The sequence below is a fragment of the Adiantum capillus-veneris genome, chromosome 16 (assembly GCF_014529385.1).
Source record: "Adiantum capillus-veneris isolate H3 chromosome 16, ASM1452938v2, whole genome shotgun sequence".
NCBI classification, from domain to species: Eukaryota; Viridiplantae; Streptophyta; class Polypodiopsida; order Polypodiales; family Pteridaceae; genus Adiantum; species Adiantum capillus-veneris.
In genome coordinates, this window is record NC_140946.1 from 98874137 (window position 1) to 98900068 (window position 25932).

Genomic DNA, 25932 nt, shown 5'->3' on the forward strand with positions numbered 1-25932 from the left:
TTTCACACTATCCTCTTGTTCTTTCTTGACAAACCGCAAGGCTGCGTTACATAAACTTCCTCAAATATGTCACCATTCAAGAAATCCGTAACAATGTCTGATTGATGTACATCCCAACCAAAATAAGCTAGCAGTGCACATAGAAAACGCAAAGTAGTCATACGACAAGTGGGAGCAAAAGTCTCTTCATAATCTATACCTTTTTGCTCTGCATAACCCTTTGCAACAAGTCAAGTCTTAAATACAATCAATGTGTGCCCTAGTAGCCAACTGATTACAAGTCATTGCTTGCCATGTGAAGTACACATCGATTATTTATGAAGTGTTAGAGTCGAGTCCCATTGTGTATCAATAAGTTTAGTAGAATGAGTTTATTTTCTATATGTAGAAAGAGATCAAGTCGCCTTTCTTTTCTTCCTAAAGCTAGTAATCGTAATAACTCTCATAAAAAACTGAGGACTAAGCTGATTATGAGATATCTATTCATCACCCTTCTTTCTTGGGTGGTATCCTCCTTAGTTTTAGATGGGGAAAGCAAAAAGTGTAAAATCCACAACCGTGGTTGACATGCATCTTTTTAAAATATCGCTAATATCCTTAGTACAAGCGGGACTCGGCTCTTAGTAGATTGGGACAAACTCATTGAGGTGGAAAATGGGGTCATATTGAACATGGATGGGCCCTTTCAAAGTTAATGAGATAGGCTATGCATGCACACAATTTGTGATGGAGACTAGGGTACGAGGGCCAATAATGGGATGACCCCCTTGTAGAATGACGAATGAGGCCCATATCAGAATATGTAGAGGCGCCCATTGAAAACAATCGAGCCACGTTTGTTGGGATGGTTTACGAGAGCGTTTGAAGAATCTCATTGGCTGGGCGTGAAGTTCTACCAAACATCAAGTGAACTTATCCGAGGAAGCTCAAAATCGAGCAAAGTTATTAAGCGTGTTTCTAAAGTATATGTATAGTTCTTTTTTAGAAGTATCTCTCTCTCTCTATCTCTATCTCTCTTTTTTTTTTTTATAAAGAGAAACAATATCACTATCATCCGACAATAAGCAATTTATTTTCGGTAGATAATGTCTTTACAATAAAAAGTTGAGCCTAGAGAATCTCCAAGAAAAAGTCTTTCCACTTTGAGACACCAAAGCTTACTACATCTCCTTCGATCTTTGCCTTATCTTTCTTCTCTTTCTCTTCACCTTGCGCATCCTCCCACTTAAGTTTTAGTCCTCATGAAACCAATCCCACGCATGAGCACAACCAAACTGCTTTGCATGATCTCTCTCTCTCTCTCTCTCTCTCTCCCCCCCCCCCACACACACACACACACATACACAAATATCTGAAAGAGTTTGCGTCTCTTTTAGTTTTCAGAGTTCTCTAAGTCATTTCACGTGAAGGCTAGGTGGAAAACAATTGCGAACTTTCTTAGTTTCCATGAGAATTTTTTAAAAAAAGGACGTAGTTGGTTGGCAACCATTTGCGACCCTAGTCCTAGTGGAGCAAGCTGGGAACCGTAGACCACGGGAAGCAAACCGACACTCGTGATGTACTTTTTCAGGCTCTCACAAAATCTTAATCACACACACAACTGCTCGCAACTCTCGCGGGAACGTAACATGGCTAGCTGTCGCTTGCGCACAAATGGACAACCATTGAAGCCAATGTTCAGGAAAAAGTGTGCCTCATCTTAGAGCCGAGTCTCGCTAGAAATTTATAACTTTAGGAAAATCAATCTCTAAAAATCAGTCCTGCTAGTCCGTAGTTGAAGGGAAAAATGAGACAAAATGAAAAATGCCTCCTAATTCTAGAACGAGCGGCAAGCATTGCCCTATAAGGAAACTCAAATGCAAATGAAAAAAGTTGGTCTCTGCATCATGTTCCCTTCATTTTGTTAAAATCCAGGTTAGGTGCAAGACCACGATTTAACAAGATTTACTTTATTCTATTAATCCCACTAACATACAGTGAGACTAAGCTCTTAGCAATGAGCCAATTGAAAAATCAAAACAACCAATTGAACGGAGGGAAAGAAGATGAAATTTGCTTTGAAAATTCAAGAAAATAGAGTTTAATTTTAAAAAATACAGTCATTTGAAAAATTCCTCTTTGGATCTTTCCTAGATGTTTGTGAAATTTATTTTTGAAAAAACTACCAAAAATACTCCTCTAATTTGTGGTAATTTCCCAAATACCCCTCAAAATTCAAAAAATTCCCAAAATACCCTCAATATTTTGCCATAAATACCTAAAATGCCCTTCAAATTTTCTAGAATTCCCAAAGTACCCCTAGTTGTGAGAGTAAATTTCTCCAAAAATAAAAAAAATTGTAGCTTTTCATAAGATGACTAATTGTCTATCGGACAAGATGCTAAAACCAGAATTTGAGTTGGTTATGTAGGCTTTCGGGATGAATTGTTTCATTATTTCTAGACGTAATTACCTTTTTTGTGATGTAATTTGCGACAAATTACATGCTAAGCACTTGAAATCGATCTCAATTGTAAAAAAGGAATAAAGATTAAAAAATGTTGAACAGTCCAATCAAAATAAATATAAGCGTATTTTGGGAATTTTTGAAATTGGAGGGGTATTTTGGGAATTTCCACAAATTAGAGGGGTATTTTGGTAATTTCCCCTTGATTTTTCTCGCACTGTCTGAAGCAGGTGATATCTCTCTCTCTCTCTCTCTCTCTCTCTCTCTCTCTCTCTCTCTCTCTCTCTGTGTGTGTGTGTGTGTGAGAGAGAGAGAGAGAGAGAGAGAGAGAGAGAGGCCTACTGGGAGCATGAGACCGGCAGGATGATACCTCAGAGTACCCAGGTTGTTGCTTGGACGAATGCTTGCACGTCTTCTTCTTGGGCTTCCGGATTTCTGACACCCATTTGCCCCAGCTTCCCTTCCTCACGCCTCTGTACAGTTGCCTCTCTTCCAGCACGTACAACACCAATACTAGTGCTATTGCTGCTTTCGCTGTCTATACTATTGTGTTGCTCCAAGTTACGCTCTTGATCTTCCGTGCAGTAGCGTGGGCGAGGACCTGGTGATTTACGGTTGCTGCTTTGGCATGCATCTGTCTCTGGGGCTCCGTTGCCGTTACCAATTCTTGGCTGTAGCAGGCTAGCAGGGTGCAGGGACCCGTGTTGATTGCCATCAACGCTTGATGCAGGAGGAGGTCCTGCAATTTTGTAGTGGGTAGAGACTCCACGGCGGCCGTGCGTCATCATGGAAAACTGCCCCTGTGCTAGGCTTGATGTAATCGTGATCGATGGGGACCAACATCAGGATAATGTCTTACCACTAGAGCTCGATTCCTGCCAGCGTCATTCCATCTCATAACAGAAGGTGCAACTGATAATGAAGTTTCGTTGAAGATGGTCTCATAGGGGCAGCGTTGGTCAGTTGTATATTCATGAGGACTTCGAGGAGGCCGATGGGGGTGATGAGATGGAGGGGTGGAAAGCTGGTAACCTGCACTTAGCGCTGCATTAGATTAGAGAGGCGGGTGAGAGTTCAGGAGTCGAGGTTATGGGGAAGAGTCTGTACGTGTGTGAGTGTGTCATGTCACTTTTCATGCCAATATGAGCCGGCTGGAGCATCCCAAATATGAGAGAGAGAAAGAGAAGAGAGAGAAGCGCTTCAAATCATATATATTAGTCTATCTCCCTATATAGATGCATCTCTACCCTATCCACACCACCTTGCCGCAGCGTTTTTCGGGTGCCGGCCCCTCCCAAACTATTGCGAGCTAGACTCCGACTACGTCAAGACCTTGATGCCTCTATATTTTGTAGAATCTTTGCCTCGATGCAATGATTTTTGGGTACATCTCCTTCCAAACTGTTGTGAGCTAGGGTTCAACTACATCTATTTGTGTTGCCAACTCAAAGGCACATATTGGTGCAGACTACACAGGGCAGAGGTATGGGCAAGAGACGGGTAAACTGGAGTGTTGAAAGTGGTAAATAGGCAGGCAGGCTCAGCTAGTGCGGGTGGGAATATAAGTGGTTAGAAGGTGGATTTACAACAAGATATGCGGGAGGTAATTATCCAACAATTATAAATTCACTGAACTCCGCGTTGATGCAATGGGTCTGAGAGGAGAGAGGGAGCGTAACTGGCTAGACTTGCTCACTACTTGCTTTTGTGGAACTCTAGAAGGAGGTGGAGATGAAGGGATTGCTAAACAAGGGCATTGGCTTATTAGGGTCATTAATCTTGACGTGCGACCAAGAAGGCTGAGTTTTTGAGAAGGGATTCCTCGGCTGTAAGCGCGCAACTATGGAAGACAACCCTCGTTTTCTCTCTCTCTCTCTCTCTCTCTCTCTCTCTCACACACACACACACACACACACACACACACACACACACACACACACACACACACACAAACTCTTCATCTTCGTTCTCGTCAAAAGATAGGGCCGAGGTGATTGCAAAGGCGTTGCAAGCAAGTGATGATTACCGCTCATGTCGGCAATTTGTCCATCACCACCCCCGCCCTTGGCATGAAGACCTCATGGATAAGGGCCTCCTCTTTTGTAACTCGCCATGAAAGCTCTGAAAGAGTCCATAGTTCTCTGAAAATGTCTCAGAAAGAGTCCGCATCAATGCAAAGTCATTCAAAGAGTTTTTTAAAGGGTTCTATTTATATTTGATCGCTAGTCAAAATAACGCTAGTTGGCCTTCTTCACACACACACACACACACACACTCTTTTTTACTTGTCCAAGCATCTATCATGGCTTGACTATTGATGATCGAGAGCTGTGATTCTGAGCAGCGAGCATAATCTTGGATAATCAAGGAGTTAATATAAGAGTGGATAATTAAAGTTTCCATGAGGAATGCTTGAGGTGTTTAGAGAAGTGATAGATAGATTCTAATATGTAATTTGATTCTAAATGTTTCTATTATGATTTAAGCTCTATGTATCTTGTGGGGTTTTGCTCGCTTTTATGATTGCTCGGAAAGGTTTGCTCGGAGTTTGAAATTCCTCGCTGAGCGTGTATTCAAATCGACTTAGCGCCGACATCCGTGAAATAGTCGATGCCGTTCTTGCTAACGGACCCAAAATTTTTTCCTCGCCAAAAATTTTGCCGCTGTTGCAAATGCTATTAGAGGCCCGCTGCGGCCTAAATTTTTGTTGGAGCATGGTCTTTGCCCCACCTAACTTTTGCGCTACACATAAGCCAAAATGGTGTAGCAACCAAAAAAGCCGCTGTGCATCTGCTTAGAGGTCCTAAAGCTGGTGTTTTACCCTTCGCAACTTTGAAGCTTCATTTTGTGTGTGACAATAAGAGGAAGACAATGACCTAACGACAGCCAACAAATATAATAAACTAAACCTCTTTTTGATTTTATTAAGTTTTCCCTTATAAAAAATAAGCCACATGAAAACCCAAACACGAGACAACAACATCAAAGCAAGAGTGGCCATTTTATCTTTTAAGGACAGATTGTGGGTATTTATTCATGAAATAAAACAACATGATGGATAATTGGAGATTCATCCAATTTAACTGTACAAATAGCATGAAAAATTACAAAATTTTTTAAATCCATGGATAATTTCCTTGTGAGCTAACCTAACAAGAAATTTACAACAATATTGTGTGCTATATGTCACTATAGACTGGTATTTACAAAATCTATTTGATGTTGTACATGAGCTCTTTTTATGGAAAACAATCAAAGAGTTTACATGAACCTCCTCGACCAAGTTGTGCCTCACATGCTTCCATATCAAGCCATGTGTCTGGGGCTTCATCTTGGTAACTCTCTTCTGGAACCTTCTCACTTAGCCGTGCTGGTTTATACAAAAATTTATAACGACACTGTAGTCCTGCTGCATGGTAATCATGTAGTAGCTCTTTAATGATATAATTATCATCAATGAGGCTTTCAAGAACCACATCTTCTTTGCCTTCTTCAACTTTCTCAAATTGTACAAGTTGTCTCCACCTTCTTGATGCCAACCTTGCCCTAAACACCGCCAAACTCCATGTGGACTCTCCACTACCCATGAATGAGCTTGCTCTGAAGCATAGTTCTTGCTCCATCATCGATATGGAATGGCCACTTAGCTTGTTGTTTGAGAGGATTTCCATGATTTGATTATTGAACATGTAGTCACTTCCGTTTACTATTATGTTCGGTACGTTGCTTATCTTCCACAAACCTGATACCGCGAGTCCTCTACCTCTCACTTCCTTGACTACCTGTAAAATCATCAATAAACCTTCTTAGAGACATAGAAAAAACTCAATGGGAGGATTAGTAACCTTTATATTTTCAAGTTTATGTTTTAAGGTACGAATTTCTCCTACATAATAGTGCATTGATACTTGAGTCATGCATCAAATTTATAAGATGTTAGATTAATGTGTGGATGTATCATTATAAGTTTTTGTATGCACGTGCATGTTTACCAAGATACATGTATGTATGCAATACACCTGCACAATAGAATGTCAACTTGTGACCTAGTGAGATGATAGGCCTTCTCCCACACACACCAACATGTTTGATGGTATACACTGGTGAGCTTCATTGTCTTGCACTAGGGATACTACACCTACTATACCAAGCATAATTATGTAGCCACCATAGCTATCACTTACATTCACTTGAGACTTAGGGATCTACTTTTGTATGTATATATATATATATATATATATAGTTACAACACTAAGTATTTGGAAGTTGGAGAAGAGGAACTACTAATTGTAATGAACCCCTTTTGGGGATATGATAAGCAACAATAGCAAGGCTAAGACTTACAACAAACAAAACCAAGGGTTAATCACAACATTGACAAAACAAAAAGAAGCAACGACAACAAAGACCTCGAATTTAGAGTTGTTAGTGACATACCTCTCGTATTAAATTATGGGCATGAGATCCTCTCATCCATCCGTCAGTGGCAATATACACAAAGCTTACATTCTCCTTTAATGCCTTGTCAATGATTGCTGAAACAAGGTCTTCTTTTGATAGCTTGACCCATGTACTATCCACCATACGCTTGCATGAACTCCCCATCTGTTCCCTTCCTCTTTGTGCTGCAATGGGCAAGCCTCGTGTTGTTGCATGTAGCCCCGAGCTTATGACGGCTCCATCTCCGCATCGAAGAAAGCACAAGCCTAGCTCATTCGCTTTGCACAATGATTCTTCAAACCTCCAATGCACTATAAAACAATTTAGAATGGGATTATTGGAAACATCGATTGTAATGGTGATGCAAAAAATTCAAAATTATAACCATAAATAGGACGTGTATTCTATTGCTGTGAAACTTTTGCTACTTTCAGAGAACCTTTGGTAGGGTAAAGTTCAAAATTCTCTTAGAGATTGTACAAGAAAGTAAGGACATGATATATGTGATAGGTAAAAGGCGAAACTCGGATGATTGGCTTAGGACAACCCTTGCCATCCGGTCAAGCCTTGCTGTGTAAGGACTAGGTTGTTGGTATTAGTACGTTACTGATGTAATCATCTGCCCCTCAAGGCTCGGCATGAGCTTGAGGCTGTTTTGTATATTTCTTGATGGCATTCTAATACAATCACTCACAATTGTGATTTTTGAAAAAAAAAAAGAGAAAATATATATTAGGTACTCAATTCTAGTCTCAAGGTCTTCACTCTTTGTAAAACTACTATATCATGTGTTCAAGTGGTATTATAAAAGTCCCTTATCTATAAATTATTCCTTATCTGTGAATTGTTCGTGACTATAGCACACCCACTCAATTTGTAAATTTTGTTTCAAATGCTGTTAACCGATACCTCTTTGTAAATACAAATGTGACAATCTTTGGAAATAAAATTATTCTGCTATTGAATTGACCTGATAGGTACATATATTACAAGTGATCTTCCGGAGATTTCAGTACAACCTAGCTTTACATATTGTAGATGGCTATGGTAGGAGTACCTTGGCATGTCAGTATTATAAGGATAGCACATATTTATATTTCTTTTGCTTCAATGACTTGGAATTTCTAAGGAGTACTTACTTGAAAGCATGAAAGGAGAGGGAGGGCAGTTAACAAAAGGGAAGTTATTGAGGCATCTGGTTTTATCATCATAATGTAGAATCTAATTTTTGGACTATATTAGCATGCCTTATTGCTACCTTGAAAACTTTTCTTAGAAAGTTTGTCTATGATCAAATAGTTTGCAAAGTAGCAAGTTTGATATTTATGTCATCATGCATTTTAAAGGATTTCAAAAATTCCATATCATAATGCATCGAAAAGTTTAGCAATGTCTCTTCCACATATCGAATCATTCCAATAAAAGAGTTCTAGAAGCTTTATTCTAATAAGCTAAGTTTTTCGTCTGCATCAAGAAAGTTAAAGTGATTTGTCTTATGTATCAAGAAAAATCAATGAGTGAAGAACTTTAAGGGAATGTCAAGAAGACCTAATTCCATAACGTGCATGTAAATGGAAAAGCTAAACCTTGAGAGACTTTGATAAACTTACCAGCAAGAAAGTTGTGGTCTTGACCAATGGCAAGAGTTTGAAGAGTATTTGCAAGTTTAAGTATGGATTGTGAAGGCCGCATGTATAAAGAAGGCGCTAGATAGGCACCTCTCCATCGCAAACCAGGAAACAAGCCTCCTAATGCAACACACCTCTCGCTCCCATCATTGAATCCTTCAATAGCTTGTCTAACATGATCCACTGAGGTCCAATTGACAAAGTCTTTTCCAAATTCATGTGTGTTCTGTACATTTTCATTCCTTGAGTCAACTCAATTGTTCTTATATTTCCAACTATTCAAGATTTTGGTGATCGTATTTTGCTTACCTGTGTAAATTGAGATAATCATTTGCACTGCCAACTATGTTTGAGCATTAAAGATGTCCACATAATCTTTTTACAACCTAGTTTTTCATTCTACTGTCATAGTCACTTTGTCGTAGTCACTTATTTCATTTTTCAAACAAACTTTTTTGAGTATTTAGATAGCATGCTTAGCTTTACACATCCTAGTAAAAAAGTTTAATAAAATTTAGTCAAATGATATATTAGAAGTCAAATTTTTATCACCACTATGTGCTCGGGGGACGCACTATGTAATCATGTTAATGTATAACGTGAGTTTGATAAGAGGGATTTTAAAATGCAAAAATTTTAGGCAATTTAATAGAGATACATTAAAATAAAAGTTTTTTATATTCAAATCCTTTTTTGTAAATCATAAAATAAAGGGTCATTTTATTCATTCAGACATGTTAAAAGAGAGGTCTTTTTAATACCCCACGAACGCACGTTATATAGGGAGAACTACTTAACGGTGAACCCCTCGAGACTATGTGACAGTAGATGCAATTTTCATTGAGGTGCCACCATAGTTGGCTATGACAAGAATTGTTCTTACCACATTGGGATCCCAAGTCCAATCTCTACTTAAGCTTGATGAAGAGCTATGCCTGAACCACCAAAATCCGTGGATGTTCTTGTGACATTTATGGAGACATCTTTGCAACGAGGATAACTCTACAAACTTACTTAATTCATTTGTGTCATATCTGTCTTTGAATGAGAGGCTTCCCATTTGAAGATGCCCTGAAATAGTCTTAAAACATGTAAATTTATGTCTCACAAAAAGGGCTACAAATAATACAATACCTATAAAACAACTCATGGATATGATCTAAACTACTCTATCTCTGGTGCACATTTTTAGGTTACAACTTCAAAAGCTCAAGCAACAAACATTGTAGCAAAAATTTGAACCTACATAATCATGTTGGCTTCATCTACCTGTATGCTTAGTCGGCCCATTAAAAAAAGGGGTTAAGCATAAAGTTCGATTTGTTGCTCTTGCCATCACCACTGCTGCCATATATTCCATGAACTGGTTGTTGTCTCCCACTGAATTTGACAACATTGGCACCAGAAATCTCTCATCATTATCTTCCTCATTTGAATGGACTTTCACAACCTAATGTAGAAGATTAAAATCATAGCCATTTCAGGATTCAGTTAGAGGTAACCTTGAAGAAGATAGAATATGCGTGAAACTATTTCAACTTGTTACAAATTGTCCAAATAAATTTTAAGAAAATTACCAAAATACCCCTCAAATATCAAATAACTCCCACAATACCACTTATATTTTGGCAAAAATTCCCAAATGCCTTGAAATTTTCCAAAATTTCCAAATACCCCTTATAGAAAGGTTAAACATCTCCAAAGTTTTTCTTCTCTCAAGTTTGGTTCTCCCTAGTAAAAGATAACAGAACTAGGATTATAGATATTACTCTCAAGATGAAATCGTTCTTATTCTAGGCACAAATAGAGGCTAAAATCGTTCTTATTTTAAGCACAAATGCCTCTATTTGTGGGCTCATTGGTGAATTTTTTTGTCCAAGACACGTAAAGATAGATCTGTATTGTGAAAAAGAAAAAAAACAACGCAAACCTTGGAGCATTATATTCAAAATTGGTGTAAAAGTATTCTATGAGATTTTGAAATTCAAGGAGTATTTTGTAAATTTCACAAATTTCAAGGATATTTTGGTAAATTTCCTTAAATATTATTACCGTATTGAATGGTTCAATTTGTGAAACAAAAAAAGGGGCAAATAACTTGATAAGAAAAGAAAACAAATATTACACCAACTTACAAGCACTCATACACATGCACAACTTTGCTTGTACACATTTACCATTGTCTGAATAGATGAATCAAATTGAAAACACGTGTATTTAACCTACCTAAAGAAACGCTAGTAGGTGTGTCATATATTTTTTGACGCGCTTCATTAGAGGGAATCTACGGAGATTCCTCATTCTTTTGACTACAAAAAAGTCGGAAATATGTGCAAGAAGAGAGCGAAAGAGAGAGAGAGACAAATGTTGCCCGCCGCGAGTGGGAAGACAGAGGGGGAGAGAGATCTTTTTTCTCGGCTTTCATGGCAGGCAATCAACTGCATCATCTGGCATTACGAGGTAGAAGGGCAGAGACCACATGATGGAGATGCCATAACGAGATACACATGCACGGTCCTTGCAATGCTGAGTGTGTGTCCCCTCTATGTGTTTAGTGCCCTCTCAATGACGTGAGAATTTGGAAGGGCTTTATGTCACACAAAAGGCGGAGAGAGAGAGAGAGAGAGAGAGAGAGAGAGAGAGAGAGAGAGAGAGAGAGAGAGAGAGATGCCATGGACTACAAACCAACAATGAGGGAGACAAAGCAGGGGGGGCCTGCGTAGTGATGATGATGGCAATAGCGAGATGCAAAGGTGCAAATTGCTATCGAACGCAGCGTGGGAATGGATGTTGCAGCTCTATTTCCTTCCACTTGAAATATTCCTTTTGGTATCGAATCTAGGAAATTGATAGGCTTCTTTGATAATAGACCAAGTAAGGTGTGGCTAATCTTTTGTGAGGGCTTATTTGTGGGTATCTATGGTGATACCCTCTAGAGAATAGAAGCAAAGGGGAAAGAGGGCCAGCCAACAAGGAGGAGTGGACATGTGGCGGGAAGCTAGCAGGTAGTAGCATGATCAAGGAGCAAAGGGAAAAGGTGCAAACGTGAGGGTGTTGCCTGCAAATAGGCAGCACCAGCTTGCTTGTTTATCGGGGCAGTTGAGGTGTGATACATTTCTTTTAATGATGCAGGGCTCACGCTTTACACAATGAAGAGCTTGGAGTGGGTTGGTTATCATAGTAACCTCAACGCAAGACACGACGGCATGAGCTTGACTTGACTTCTCGATGAGAGCTATACTCTAGGTTTCAAGTGAGCATGAAAGGAATGCGACGAATCTCAAAAGATTTCAGATAATAGATTGAAAGTAAACCCAATAGAGAATAGTGTTATGTTGCTCTTTTGCCTTGACTAGAATTTTTTTCTTTTCAAAAATTAGAGTTGTTATTGACAGGTTTACTAGATTTCCAGTAAAAAGAGAACAAATTCCATAGGCCACACACTTGGGATGGCCACCGAAGCAAAACACAATAGATACTCAAAAACAAAAAAAAACGGCTCTTGCAGAACAACAATTGGAAAATGTAAAGAAGACAAGGTTATTATCAAGAGAAACCTATCTACAACCTAAGGCTGTTAATCAAGCACACATCTTCAGAGCACTCAAAGTGAGAAGACGTTGGGAAACCATCCATACACTCATGGACGATGAAGGGAATGTTGTGCAAGACCATGACGGTATGGCTAAGATAATGCTCAATTACTTGAGCCAAATTACAGGACAACCAAAAACTCGCTCCAAAGATGTGGAAGATGCGAGAGTCATCCTTCTCAGCACTTTCAACATAACTATAACATCCTCAGAAGCAAACCTACTAGATAAGGCCTTCACCAAAGATGAATGCTCGCTTGCGCTGCATTCTCTAAGAAAGGAGAAGTCTCTTGGATAGGATGGCCTGAAAATTGAGTTTTTTAAGGAATACTTGGCGGAACTAAAGACCCTTATCACGTGAATGGCTAACAAAGCTCTACATGAAGGGGTGCCATTGACACAAGTGTGAAAAAAGATCTCATCAAGCATATCCCAAAGCTTCCATGTTGCTCTCATGTCAAACAATGGCGACCCATCACAATGATGGTAGTTGCATATAAAATCATTGCCAAATTAAAGCAATCACCCTTAGTCTATCTCCATTATTAGATAAAGCTATCACTCCCCACCAGAACGACTTTATCAAGGGAAGGTCAATTCATTATAAAATTTGGGTAGCTATGGTCCGCATCGAGTATGCAAATTTCATCGGTCAAGAATGTATCCTTTTACAGCTTGACCTGAATAAATATCCGACCGAATTGTTTGATTGTACATAGAAGATGTTATGAAAGCCCTGGGATTGGGTCATTGACTATGCCAGATAATTCACACTTTAAAAGTTGGCAGTCACTCGGAGCTGTTGTTTAATAACGCAATTATGGGAGCCTTTGAAGTCAAAAGGTCAATAAAAAAAGGCCGCCCACTAGACCCACTAAGTTCGCAATCGGCTCCCATCTCCTGGTCACCATACTGGAGGCAAGTACTTCAAGAGGGGAAATTCAAGAGCTGGCTCTGCCTGGTAGCCAAAAACTCTTAGCCAATCTATTTGTTGATAACTATCTTCTATTCCTAAAAGCCAGCCCAGAGGTATTGAGGAAGGCTCTAGACATTATCTAGACGTTTGCCACAACCTTTGGATATAAGTGCAATGTGAAGAAATCAACAACAATTTGACTAGTAAAAAAACGATCCATTTGACCCTTTTGAGTATTCGGGAGAGATTGTTTAAAAAGAAAAGGTCTTTTGCCATCTTGGAACCCCCCTATGGATGGGGATTTCTCACAAGCTAATGTTTCAATGGGCCATGGAAAAAGTTCGGAGCAAGATGCTAAGGTGGGTATATGCCCTCCTTCCATTCCACAATATAGTGGAAGTGATCAACTCGTTCATGATTCCGTATCTATCCTTCGTTTGGCCTCTCCTTAAGATAGCAAAATGCAATTAGAAAGATTTTTAAAACTCACGAAAAAAATCCTATGAAAAAACAACACCAAATATACAACACTCTGATAGTGTGCTAAATGGAGCGTGTTGCTAGACCCAAGGAGCAAGGAAGTATTGGGATCCTTGACCTTGTAGTACATTTCAAAGCCTAGTGTGCTAAATTTGTGGTCTCAATCACGAGAGAAGATCAGGCATGTGCCATCATGACATGGGACACGATGGACAAGGCAAAGGTAATATCTGAGGGGGGCTCATGGAAAGAGGTCAGGGTTTACGACAAACTGTTGGCACCTAGATGGGAAAATTTGAAATTTGGCAGCAACAAGAGCAAGCTAGTACAAAAATATACCAGAGCATTGGGGACGCTACAATGGGAGGCAGCTAGATATTTCAAAAATCCATAACACATTGATCCCTTAGCTCTAAAAAGTGGGAAGTGACTTTATGAATCTATTTTGGAGAGAATTCAAAAAAGTCGATAACAAAGGGCTCAAAAACTTGGCCCAATTTTGGGATGGAAACAACACGAGCTGTAAAGAAGTAGACTAGTTGGCTACCCAGTACAATCTCAAAGGAATTGGAAGACTATTTATCAATAGAGCCATTGAAGGTCTTAGTAAAGTGCTCATGCCCATTTGTAGAACCAAGACATCCTAATCTGCACCCAAATTGTCCGCTTCTGCTACTTCAGACGGGTTTGGAGGGTTATAAACCAAGGCATCTTTGAAAAATATCTCTTGACAATCAGCTTCAAAGCGAATATACAAGAAAATAGGGAAGTGATTATCTCCATTGGAAACCACAAGAACTCTAAAAAGTGTAATCAAGCAATCAAAGCCATCTTGGGTTTGGTATAATCTAACCATCAATTTTATCTACATGAGTAGCTTCCATGGTGTTGAATCGAACATCCCCTCTTTGGAAATGGTGTCCCCTCAAGGCACACGTCGTGCTGGAGGTTCATTGTACATTTTTATAAATTTAATATAACATCTTCACTCACAATTGTGAGTATGGTCAAAATACGCCACACTTTTGGAAGTGAGAAAATAGCAATACTTACAAAATGTGAGCTAGAATAATTAAGACACCCAAAAAGAATTACATATGTCACCGTCATTATAAATTAGCTCACTCCAATGAGTGTTTCTATAAATATTTTTTCTTTTTTAAAAATCCCTTCCGTCCATGACTATAATCTCATAGGGTAAAGGAAAAAACTTAAGGACAACTAAAATGGAGGAGCCAATAGAGGGAGATTCAAAAAGAATGGCTAAATCTCTCATTACAATTAATGATTTTGAATGAAAATGATGTCAAAAGAAAGCTCATGTTAATGATGTCAAAAGAAAGCCAACTTAAGGATCACAAATAAAATGGAGGAGCTAATAGAGGGAAATTCAAATGGAAATGACTGAATCTCTCATTACAATTAATGATTTTTAATGAAATTATGTCAAAAGGAAGCTCATGTTATGGTCACGACAAAGGCTATCCCCATCATGAATCCTAAGATTGTCAAATTAAATTAGATCCCACTTAATGTCGGGCTTATTTTGGACCCGTCCCCTTGTTGGCTCCTTAACTTTATATCGTCAGCTTGAATGCATACTTCTATGCTTTTTGTGGACTTTACCAACACTGGTTGTTCCTTAGAGCGCCTTTCACTTTCACCATATTTCAGTTCAGGTTTTGCAAGCAACATAAACAAAGTTGAGGCTAGTGATAAAATTATTGGTGATAAGGTATATCTCTACTTCTACCAACTAGAAGGTCAAAGCATGGAGTTAATATAAAATGCTATGATCTATCCAATTTACAATAATGAGTTCTAATTGATGTTTTTAAAAACACAAGAAGGATGTGTAGCTAGAGAAGTTCGAATAGTGCAAGTGGAAAGGATTGATGATTTCAAGGATGATAACTTCAGATAATCTTGAAGTGGATTGGAAACTACCAATACATAGCGATGATGAACAAAAACATGGGGATATGAACAATCTTGAACATGATAAGCCAATTGGTAGTCATGAGATGAGGAGGAGAAACTTGCTTTTGGTAATGCTCCAAGATCACCATTTTTGGCAACTCACTAAGCATGGGATGAGTAAAAACTTGCTAGAGACTAAAGAACTTTGGAAGCATCATAACATGAAATATTTGAAATATCTAACAATCTCCCCCCACTCCAGAGCCGATGCTGCTTTGTTCTCAGTGTAGCCCCCACGCTTAAGGATGGTCTAGATAAACGTGAGAATTTCTTCATGTACTTTAGTCTCCTTCCATGTGCCTCCTTGAGAGACAACTTGTGCTTTGATCATGTCCCATGCCATGACCCCTATTCTTGCCTTTGATTAATCAGTGAGACAACTAGTTTGGCATAAGATAGCTTCTGCATGCAACATAGGGTCCAATATCCCAATGCCACCTTGGTTCTTATGTCTCGCCACACATTCCCATTTCCCTCAGTCCCAAGGAGTTGTGTCTTGTGTTTTGTTCTTCCACAAGAACCGCTTGATAGGTTTAAAAAATTCTTTCCAATGTCATAGGGAGGAGCGCATACTTTCACCTTCTCATTTGATTGTGGATCTTATCCAAGACCTTGACAAATCTTTGCTATCCAAAATATGCATTGTAAGTGGAGCACCAAAGTGTCTGGACACAATGCCCTTTCTAATAACTTCCCTTGATCATTCTGTGGGGTCGAACTTTCACATCTCTTAGATGAAAAAAACTATGCTAGAAGGAAGTGAAGCAATTACTAATTCAACATAATTTGAGTCTCTACAAAAGGCTTCTACTATTTAGACATTCTAGTCCAGGCTCCCCATATGTCACCTTAACTATTAGTATATATGATTGGATAACTAAGCCTCTCCTCCTCGAACTGGCCACAAGGAAGGAGTTGGAATAGTTCGAGGGCAAGACAAAACATGGCAATGCCAATAAACCATACGATGGCTTGGACAAATGCATCAACGTGAGGGATTTCTAACAATAAAGTGAAAGAAAGAGAACTCGGGGATTGAATGATGGATGGAGGCCAAGAGGCTTTGAACCCATCACCTAGTTCACTCTATGTACACCCTAACCCTAGTGCGCCAGCTTGATCTAGGGACGATGTGCGACACTTGGTCTCAACAATAGGAAGCAGATTGTGCTATGAAGAGCACGGCTTTGAACCCATGACCTCTAGATGGTGATGAGGTCAAGCTGAATGAAAGCAAGAATATGGAAGTGAAATTGAGAGAGAGAGAGAGAGAGAGAGAGAGAGAGAGAGAGAGAGAGAGATGGTCATACCTTGGGTTTGTGATGATGGTGGTGATCGTTGTTGGTGATGGAGTCGACGAGGGGGTCAGCGTTGCTTTGCAAGCTCTGGCCGTCGCTTGGGTCCAGGAACTCAGCGGCGATGTCTATGATTGTGGACGCACTCCAGCTTCCCCACACACCCACCATCATATTCATGCTTCCAACCATCAGAACCATAATCACGCTTATTAATATTTTGCTGCCCGCCATTGATTGTATGTACATATAATCAATGGCCAATCAAATGGCGGCTTAATCCAAAAAAAAAAAAAACAATGGAGACTTAATCCAATCACGGCCAATCGCATGCACCCAATATATTTGCACTCATCAGCTGGCATATTACCATTAATTCAATCAAGCACAAGGCGAGAAGATTTAGAGCAGGATTTTATGGAAAATTAGCAAGGGCTTATTATTAGTATTAACGGAGATTGTTTGTGAATAATATTAATTGACAGAATGTACGGTTGGGAGGAGAGCTTTGCGGAGCTACTGATTCTGGGCTGAAATGGAGAGAGAGAGAATTGACAGAATGTACGGTTGGGAGGAGAGCTTTGCAGAGCTACTGATTCTGGGCTGAAATGTAGAGAGAGAGAGAGAGAGAGAGAGAGAGAGAGAGAGGTCCATGACTAGGCTACGTAACCTACGTGTGATGAAAGGCATCGAGGAACGACCCTTGGAATCAGCTTCTCTCCCCACGCACAATAATCTTCTAGACCCTTTTTTTAGTCGTCTTCTCTCTTTTTGTCCTCATTTTCAAAGCAACGCTCACTGGAAATTGCATTCCCTACACGCTTATCACCCTAGTTCACCGTCTTGATCCGACGATCAAGATTACTCTCAATCCACCACAACGAAAATCAACCACAGATCCCCTCTCAAACTACCCCACAATGATAGGCAATGCCCCAATTTTTCGTTGTCCTAGCTCTCTCACTTTATAGTACATTCACGTGTATTTTTCTATAATCCCAAGTAGTTGACATTGAATACCTCTTTGTCACCGGAACCGAACCTTTAGGCCAGATCATTATGTGGGTGTCATTGTAAGAAAATATATATTTCACACTAAAGATGTTTGAAATTAGTGTCCAATTTGCATCCTATTACTTGTTGGTCCCAATTGCCCGCTAGTCAATTGTGCTATTGCACAAAACAAGGATCATATGAGCAATCAAAATTCCCTTGCTGCATACACTAGTTTCACATTGGCCACCCATATGATGCATCAATACACTAGAAGCAGAATGTTGAGGATTATGGAAAGAGATACCACTATGATTGTACTCAATAACAGGATCACGATCTTAAATCGTATAAGGAACTATAATTTGACTATCTTTAGAGTGCAAAGCCCGGGCAGGTAACAACACGAATTTCAATAGATGTGAAAATGGATAAGTTTTACATGAAATGAATTTCAAGCTATTGCAGTGAGATCCTCATATAGCTTGAAATGAAGTTGGTGAGTTCATCTCAAGTAACTTTTTTGCCTTCAAGAACATATGCACTAGACCTTGTCCTTTATACACAAAAAACATCCATTCAAGATGCACCCCTTATGATCATATGGGCATGGCCAATGTGAATGAAGGATACCATATCGCAAAAACTTTTATGCCAAAATGAGAAAAAGGTACAAAAGGGTGACGCAACAAAAATTTGACAATGATACAAATGGATGGAGTGTGTGTGTGTGTGTGTGTGTGTGTGTGAGTGAGAGAGAGAGAGAGAGAGAGAGAGAGAGAGAGAGAGAGAGATGAATATTAATTTCTAACCTTCTAAAAGGATTTTTCATCTTAACTTGTCTATTTAAGTCCAAGAAAAATAAAAAGAGAACAAGTGAAATTGATTAAGTACTGATGGAACAACCTTGTCAAGGCTTGGGACCAAAAGGAAAAAAGTCCATAAAAGAGTAAGGATAATTGCTATTTAGTTATCTCGGTCATAGGTATAGGTCACAGAAAGATGAATATATCCTGAGAAGCCTTGATCAAAGGTACAAGACAAAGGAGATGATATAGAGCAATCAAAGGAGTCTAAAAATAGAAAGTAGTTGTGCTAAGTTCAAGTCATTAGAATGACTCCAAGTATAAAATCTGGAAAGCCTTAGAATAAAATTCTAAATTGCCACAAATTTTCTAAATTACCACGTTTTGGGAGCAGCTTGACGAAGGCACCTCCAAAGCATTATGCTAAGATTTCGTATAGAAGGTGAAGTTTTAAAGCCCAAAGGGTGACTTTTACCTTTTACCAAAGTCCATCTTAATTTAGCAGGTCCTAAATTAACAGGCACTGTAGCCCGAACTAGTTTCATAAGCCTCCAAGGTTTGTGCAAAGGTCTTATACTTGAGCTAATTAATAAAATGATAAGTTTATGGTTTTTAATAATTGAAAGGGAAAAGCTAAAGAATAAGGTTAGATAATCCCTTTTTCATTTAGTAAGTTGACTCTAGTCCTTCTTAACTAAGCTTGGTTAGGCCACATGTCCAAATTAACACATACTTGCTTTGTGTGAACTCAACAAGTGTGTGTGTGTTTGTGTGAGTATGTGTGGTGTGTACACTTTCCAAGAAGTGTCTAAGAGAAGGGGGTGAATTTTTTTCATACATGAAAGAGTAGACGAGTGTATGATCAATCTTGAGTTGCATTATGAAGTGTTCACACCTCATTGGCCAAGTGGTAAGCATTCCAATTGAAGATTAGTTGCCCATTTGCATAAGCGTAAAAGGAAGAGCTCGTTGAATTTTTGCTCTCCTGCTCCTCTCGCACACTCTCTTATGTGCCCAAGGTGGAAAAGAAATCTCTCTCTGTATCTCCCTCTCTCATGGGAGCTCAAGAGAGACCATCATATGCTCAAGCACTCGGCTATGGATGCAAATCCAAACAAGTGAAAGCTTCTTCTTCTTCATCTCTACTATTCTATTATGCTAAGCTATGGTAAGGGCTTTCCCATGAGCAAGCGTATATGGAGTACCAATTATCTTGCTTAAAAACTACTTCTTTCACCCTCATCTACCTCTTACCCCGTAGTTCTTGCTCCCTGCTCATACCAGGGAATCTTGAAGAGAGTAGTGTTCTTGGCCCAAGGAAAGCTCCACAAGAGAACAAGTTGTGTTGTAATCAAAGCTCTCTTTGAGAGAGAATTATAATACAAAGACCTTTTGGAGGGGGGACTAACTCCAAGAAAATGTGGTCCTTATCGAATTGTCAATTTTCATTATTGTATTCTCTTTGAATTATGTGCATGGTTTTAGTGCTTTATGTGTAATTGTGTAAAAAATTAGCCTGGCACAAAATATAATCTTCTTTCTATCTTTCTCTTAAGGAAAACAATCTCCTTTCATAGCTAGAATTTTGTAAATCCAAAATTTAGATTCTCTGACATTGGTATCAAAATTGAGGTTTCTCTTTTCTTATATAAGAAGAGAGGTCCTTGAGTAATCTATAAAAGGTTGGAGTTTCTCATTGTGCAATAGGGTAAGTGGGACAAGGATTTATTGTCTTCGTTGGTATGCATCTTTACAGGATATGGGGGATGCCATTAAAATATATGGTCTTACGTCTAATGGAATCTTTCAAGACTTACCGATGGCCTAACCATTATTGAGCTATTAGCTTGCCTGATAGGAACCGGTGCCAGCCTTGCACAGTTAAAGCCACTCTAGTACTCTTTTTCAATTAACAATATTCTACACCATGGGTGTAGTTACCCAAGTGGTAATTTTCAAGGGACAAGAGGAGTAGTAGCCAAAGTTTTGGAAGATCCAAGGAAAGAGCTAGCATACACATACTAGAAGATTGTGAGGTGGTGTGCAAAATATGTGTGTGTGTGTGTATGTGTGCCTGTGCGGTGCGGTACGGGGAAGGGGAGAAGGAGAAGAGAGAGAATGGTTGTATGGGTGGAGCAACCTCCAAGTTGTAAGGAGCCCCTTATTCTTTTGGTATATGAAGATTAAGGAAAGGATGTACAGTGGAGGGACGGTCGTTGGCTGCAGAAAGAGGCGTAACAGCTTTATGCCTACAAACTCCCACTTAAGGGCGATGCACCGATCGATAAGTGAGTGGTATTAGCTAAACTACTAGTATATACAAGGAAACGGTGAAAGAGTCTCTCAACCTACATCCACTGGCTCTCTCAATCAATCTACATACAACAATATCGGCTCTAATGTTAGGCGAGGATGTGTATGTTACTATACAATATGTGGTAGTGATGTGTGTGAATACACTTAGGACCACCGGGACATTTTTCCCCTCACTATGACTTTTTTCCTGCATGCATGATATACACGTCCATCACTCTAGGGCTATCTTATCTTCATTGTGCACTAAGCAATACATGCTCTCTGTTGTGTGCCTTGATCTTCTTTGTCTTCTCCAAGATGTGTGTGTTTTCCTGCAACCCTATTTCCAATAATTGGTATCAAAGGAGGTTGCGTCCTTCTGGGCTTAGTCGTCAACATCGCCAGCACACGCTTTCCCACTTTCTCAATATTTTGTGAGCTTTGATCAGCATCAGGAGTTTGATAAATACTTTGGGAGCGCTCATAGAGCTTGGTCTGCTCAGATTTTTTATTCGAGCTCATTTCGGCCTCTGTTTCCACTACAAGCAGTACTGCACATACAATTTTGTCCTATTTTTGTTAGTTGCATTCTTTGCATAACATGTCCCTTGCAGTATTCTTCAGGTTGTGCTTTATAGCATGTGCTGGTCTCGCTTTGGGGATACAAGCGATGTTGAGTATGTTGGAGGTTGTGGTGGCAGGGTTGCTGATGCCATAGCTGTTTTGCCTACGACCGAGCAAGCTCGTTGGGATGTAAGAGATGCACATGCTCATGCATTGATTGCGTTATCTGTGAAGCGCACTATTACTCCTCATATTCGTTCAGCTAAATCTGCAAAACAGGCTTGGGATATTCTGGTTGGTCTTTATGCAAGGCAACGAGGCGAAAATTGCATTGCTGCATAAAGAGCTGGAGTGGAAGATTATGCATAAGGAAGATGAAATGGACACTTTCCTTGATGCTATCAAGGATAATAATGAGAAACTTATTTCTGCAGGCAAAGTCATTTCTGATAGCTCCCTTGTGCAGACTGTTCTTGATGCTTTGCTAGATTCTTACTAGACTTTTGCTAGTACTTGGAGACTAAGGAAACCTTGATGTTGTCAAGTTTGATGCATTATGCACATTGTTGTTGCAAGAGTCACTTTCAAGAAAAAACATGGCTAAACACAACGTGCAACCGAATAGGCCTTTATTGCTGCTCAAAAAAAAAGTGGTAACTGCAATGTAGCCACTTCTCATGGTACTTCTGCGAGTTGTAAATCACCTCCGTCATCACTTATGACTCTGAGTCAACATTGAAGACTCTGGAATGTCACACATGTCTACTGTATGGATGCCAAGAAACCAAAAATATGGCAAGAAAGCATGGGAGAAAACTGGCAGAGTCTTCCTTGTAACATGAGAAAAACCTCATGCAAAATCTTAACCATAAACCGTGAGAAAATGACAGCAAAGTGGAAGATTACTCGACCACTACACAATCATGAAAACCATGATCAAATGCATCAAAATTGATGCTCACATATCCATAATATAGCTCCACAATTTTCTACCTGCAAGCATACAATCTAAGATAAACATACAATTGGCTATCTGCAAGACTTACAATCTAAGATAAACATCTCAATCGAGTGTAAAGTGCATAACCATATGCACAAGTTGTGAGCAAACATGCTCAAAATACATCCAGAAGAAAACTACCTACAAAGATCTGCAAAAACATGTAAAGCATGTGAATGTCTGTAATCTATAGCCACACGAGCATATGCACCTGACAGAATTTGTCAAAGTGGGATTTAGACTTGACCGCTAAACCATCACAGAGCAAACTATAGATATGCTCAAATCATAGCGAGAAACTGGGAAAAATTTGGTAGAGAGAATGTTGTAAACCTATGAATCTGCTACATGCAAGCTATGCTTAGCTCAAGCTATATCCGCATATGCATACATAGCATGAAACTGCACAAAACTGTACCCACAGAGTCATACATGAGCACTATAATCTGCACTGGAAGTAACGCACAACCTGTGAGTGAAACGCCTAGAATCTGGCACACACTACCTTGTCGATTGGTAAACTTGTTGATCAAAATCCAGACATAAAGTACAACTAGCCACCTATGGTTATAAAATCCGTCCAAGAAGAGTTGAGCTCGCTTGTGAGAAATCCGCTCTAGAAGGGTCCGTTGGATCCTCTATGTGCCAGTGTGTGTGGCCAAAGTTGGAAAGTGGAAATTGTCAAAGCCCAATCATTGCTGAGGGGGGAGGGGGAGGATTGCCGAGGAGGCAGTGTGGACTCAAGCCACTCCAAATGGGAGCTAGAGGAGAGCCGATGCCGCTCTTGCTCAATCTGTCTCTAGGTAAGTTGAAGCAGAGGAAAATGCTCAATGCCACCTTTCGATGGGATGGAAGCAAAGCTGAGAAGAAGGTGACGCCAAAAAAAGTGCACCTTTGGCATGTCAAGATGTGACTGCCACTATCGGGGATGTAGGGCCAATGTCAAGGGATGCTTGGACTTAGTTGTCAATGCTCACACACAAATCCTAGGTGTGTGTGTGCGCACACATGTGCAACATTGCTTTTCTCCGCGACCAAGAGAGTTCCAAATCTCTCTCTTTCTCTTTCTTTCCACTGCTCTTCGCTTTTACTCTCTCAAGTGTGTGTGAACACACCCTTAGCAAATTAAAATAATTTTTTTTCTATGTAGCTTCTCTGTCAAAAACCTATGAGTGTGTGTGCAACACACACACACGACCTCAAGCTTCCCCTTTGCTTTGATGTGGCTGAGCTTTGATTTGCTGCTCGGTTTTAGCTTGCAATGTGTGTGTGTGTGTGTGTGTGAGATTACACACGCAACCACACACACTTTCTCTTCCCTAGCTCTATTGCCCAAGACTGTTTGCGAGCTTTGCTTTTCTTGCTTTTTAATTGCAGCACTCAGCTCGCTCGATTTTAGCAGATAAGTGCTAGCGGTATCATATATTGCTCGGTGGCTTTGATGCAGACCCTTTGATGCCTCAATTGCTACTTTCAATTTACCCAGCATTGCAAGATTGGCTTTGACTTGCCTTAAATTCCTTTCCTATTCTAGTACACATCGATACAGTGAGCTAATTCTCCACTCGCTCTTGACTCTCTGTCTCCTTTTGGCTAAGCCGACTTCGTGCAAAGTGTGTGTGTGTGTGTGTGTGTGTGTGTGTGTGTGTGTGTGTGTGTACACACTACACACAGTACTTGGAAAGGCAAGGGAACTAGCAGCTCATTCTCTGCACAATCGACATACCCAGTGCTTTGTATTTTCAATTCAACTGCTCGATTCCTTCTCATCCACGCCTTGTACTACCTAAACTCGACCTGTAGATTCCCAATCGGTTTGCTTGCCTTGCTTGATTCAAGCTCCTATGGTGAGCTTGATTCAAGCTCACCATAGGGGTCAATTTGCAAAATTTCCTCCCCTGCTTTGTTTCCTACAAAGATGCTCAGATACCTCTCAAGATTTCCTCTTCTCAAGAGGGGCTGCACACTTCGGTGAGGAAACTAAGCTCCGAGATTTGTCAGATCTCCTCTCAATGCCTTTGATCCAATTCCTCCGCATTGTATCTACCACTGCCAAGCTCAAGCTTCCATATCTGAGCTTCGTTGCTTCAATGCCTGGTCGAGAAGCTGTGTCGATTGTCGTATAGGCTCTGATATCCGTTGAAAGAGTGCGAGCTGGTGCATGGAATGCATGTGTATGCGGTGTGGTGTGGGGAAGGGGAGAAGGACAAGAGAGTGCATGGATGTGTGGGTGGAGCAACCTCCAAGTTGTAAGGAGCCCCTTATTCTTCATAAACCTGGTTTATGAAGAATACCAGGTTTATGAAGAATAAGGGAAATGATGTACAATCGATCGGCGGCCAACCACGGATAGAACTCTAATGCCTTTACCCCAACACATACAAGGAAATTCACTTATGGCACAACATAATCAAGAGAATGTAATTAATAGTGAAAAGTTAGATTTGGCTTGCAAAGTTCCCCGAAGTGCCCAAGAAGAGAGAATTCCTCTGTGAGGCCTACTAGTGAGACCTCCAAAAGAGGAATCTCTTTGGATAATCAAGAGAAGATACCAGAAGCACCTCCAAGGCAGACTGTTTGAGAAGAAGAAGTGCATCCTGAACTTTCAAGGGAGAGGTATGAAAGTGATACCCCTCCTACCTCTACAAGTGATGCTGCCTTAATAAGATGGCGCGCACGGTGGTCACCTTGTCCTTCCAAAAAGAAGATAAAGTCATCAAATCCCTCATGAGAGCATCTATAGGATTGTCATTCGTATGAACCTTGACTATCTTGATACGCCTGCTAGTTAGTATGTCTCGTATCACATGATATCTGACCTTTGTGTGTTTTGACTTGGAGTGAGACACGGGGTTCTTTAGCACTTTGACTATCAAAATGCAGCACTTGTTTGATAAATGCCAAGTTTTGACTTGGAGTGAAACACGGGGTTCTTTAGCACTTTGACTATCAAAATGCAGCACTTGTTTGATAAATGCCAAGGTCTCCCACTAGACGAGCTAACCATAAAGCTTCCTTGCTAGCACACTTGAAACTGCAATACACTCTACCTCTATGGTGGAAGACGAAGTGCAATCCTAGACACATTATCTCGATGACATGGCTACTCCAGCAAACATGAATACGTAGCATGATGTGGATCTTTGACTATCCACACAACCTGCATAGTCCCCATCCGTGTAACCTCCCACGTAAGCACCTAATTGCTCTATCCTTAAGGTATTTCAAAATGTGCTTCACTGCTTCCTGCTAGGATTTTCCATAAGGGTATAAGCATGTTAACTTGTCATGCTTTTTGTGCTAGTTATCATGTGGCAACAAGCATATCTTGTAAGCATAATGAGAGTGTAACTTTTCAAATGTGTGGGAATCCATCGAATATTTCAAAATAGGGAGACCACCCTGAATCCACTTTCCTGACCATTTACGCAGTGTTACTCTGAGGGGAGTGGGGCAGTCAAAATGCGTGGAGAGAAGCGGAGTGGGGCAGTCAACA

At 40.0% G+C, this 25932-nt stretch overlaps 1 protein-coding gene across 2 annotated transcripts; it reads right to left on the reverse strand.

Moving 5' to 3' along the window:
• Positions 1–5538: 5538 nt before the first annotated feature.
• LOC147439531 (uncharacterized) lies at positions 5539–17479 on the reverse strand. Of its 2 annotated transcripts, none has more exons than XM_086485353.1 (6): positions 16794–17479; positions 9784–9894; positions 9398–9585; positions 8497–8740; positions 6884–7197; positions 5539–6228 (listed from the first exon to the last, which is right to left on the reverse strand). In XM_086485353.1, the coding sequence occupies exons 2-6, from the start codon at positions 9872–9874 to the stop codon at positions 5686–5688; spliced, it is 1380 nt and encodes a 459-aa protein (XP_086341479.1). In that variant the 5' UTR covers positions 9875–9894; positions 16794–17479; the 3' UTR covers positions 5539–5685. The 2 variants fall into 2 exon arrangements, with proteins under 2 accessions (XP_086341479.1, XP_086341478.1); XM_086485352.1 differs by having other exon boundaries at positions 9784–9964; positions 16794–17477.
• Between the last annotated feature and the right edge of the window lie 8453 nt (positions 17480–25932).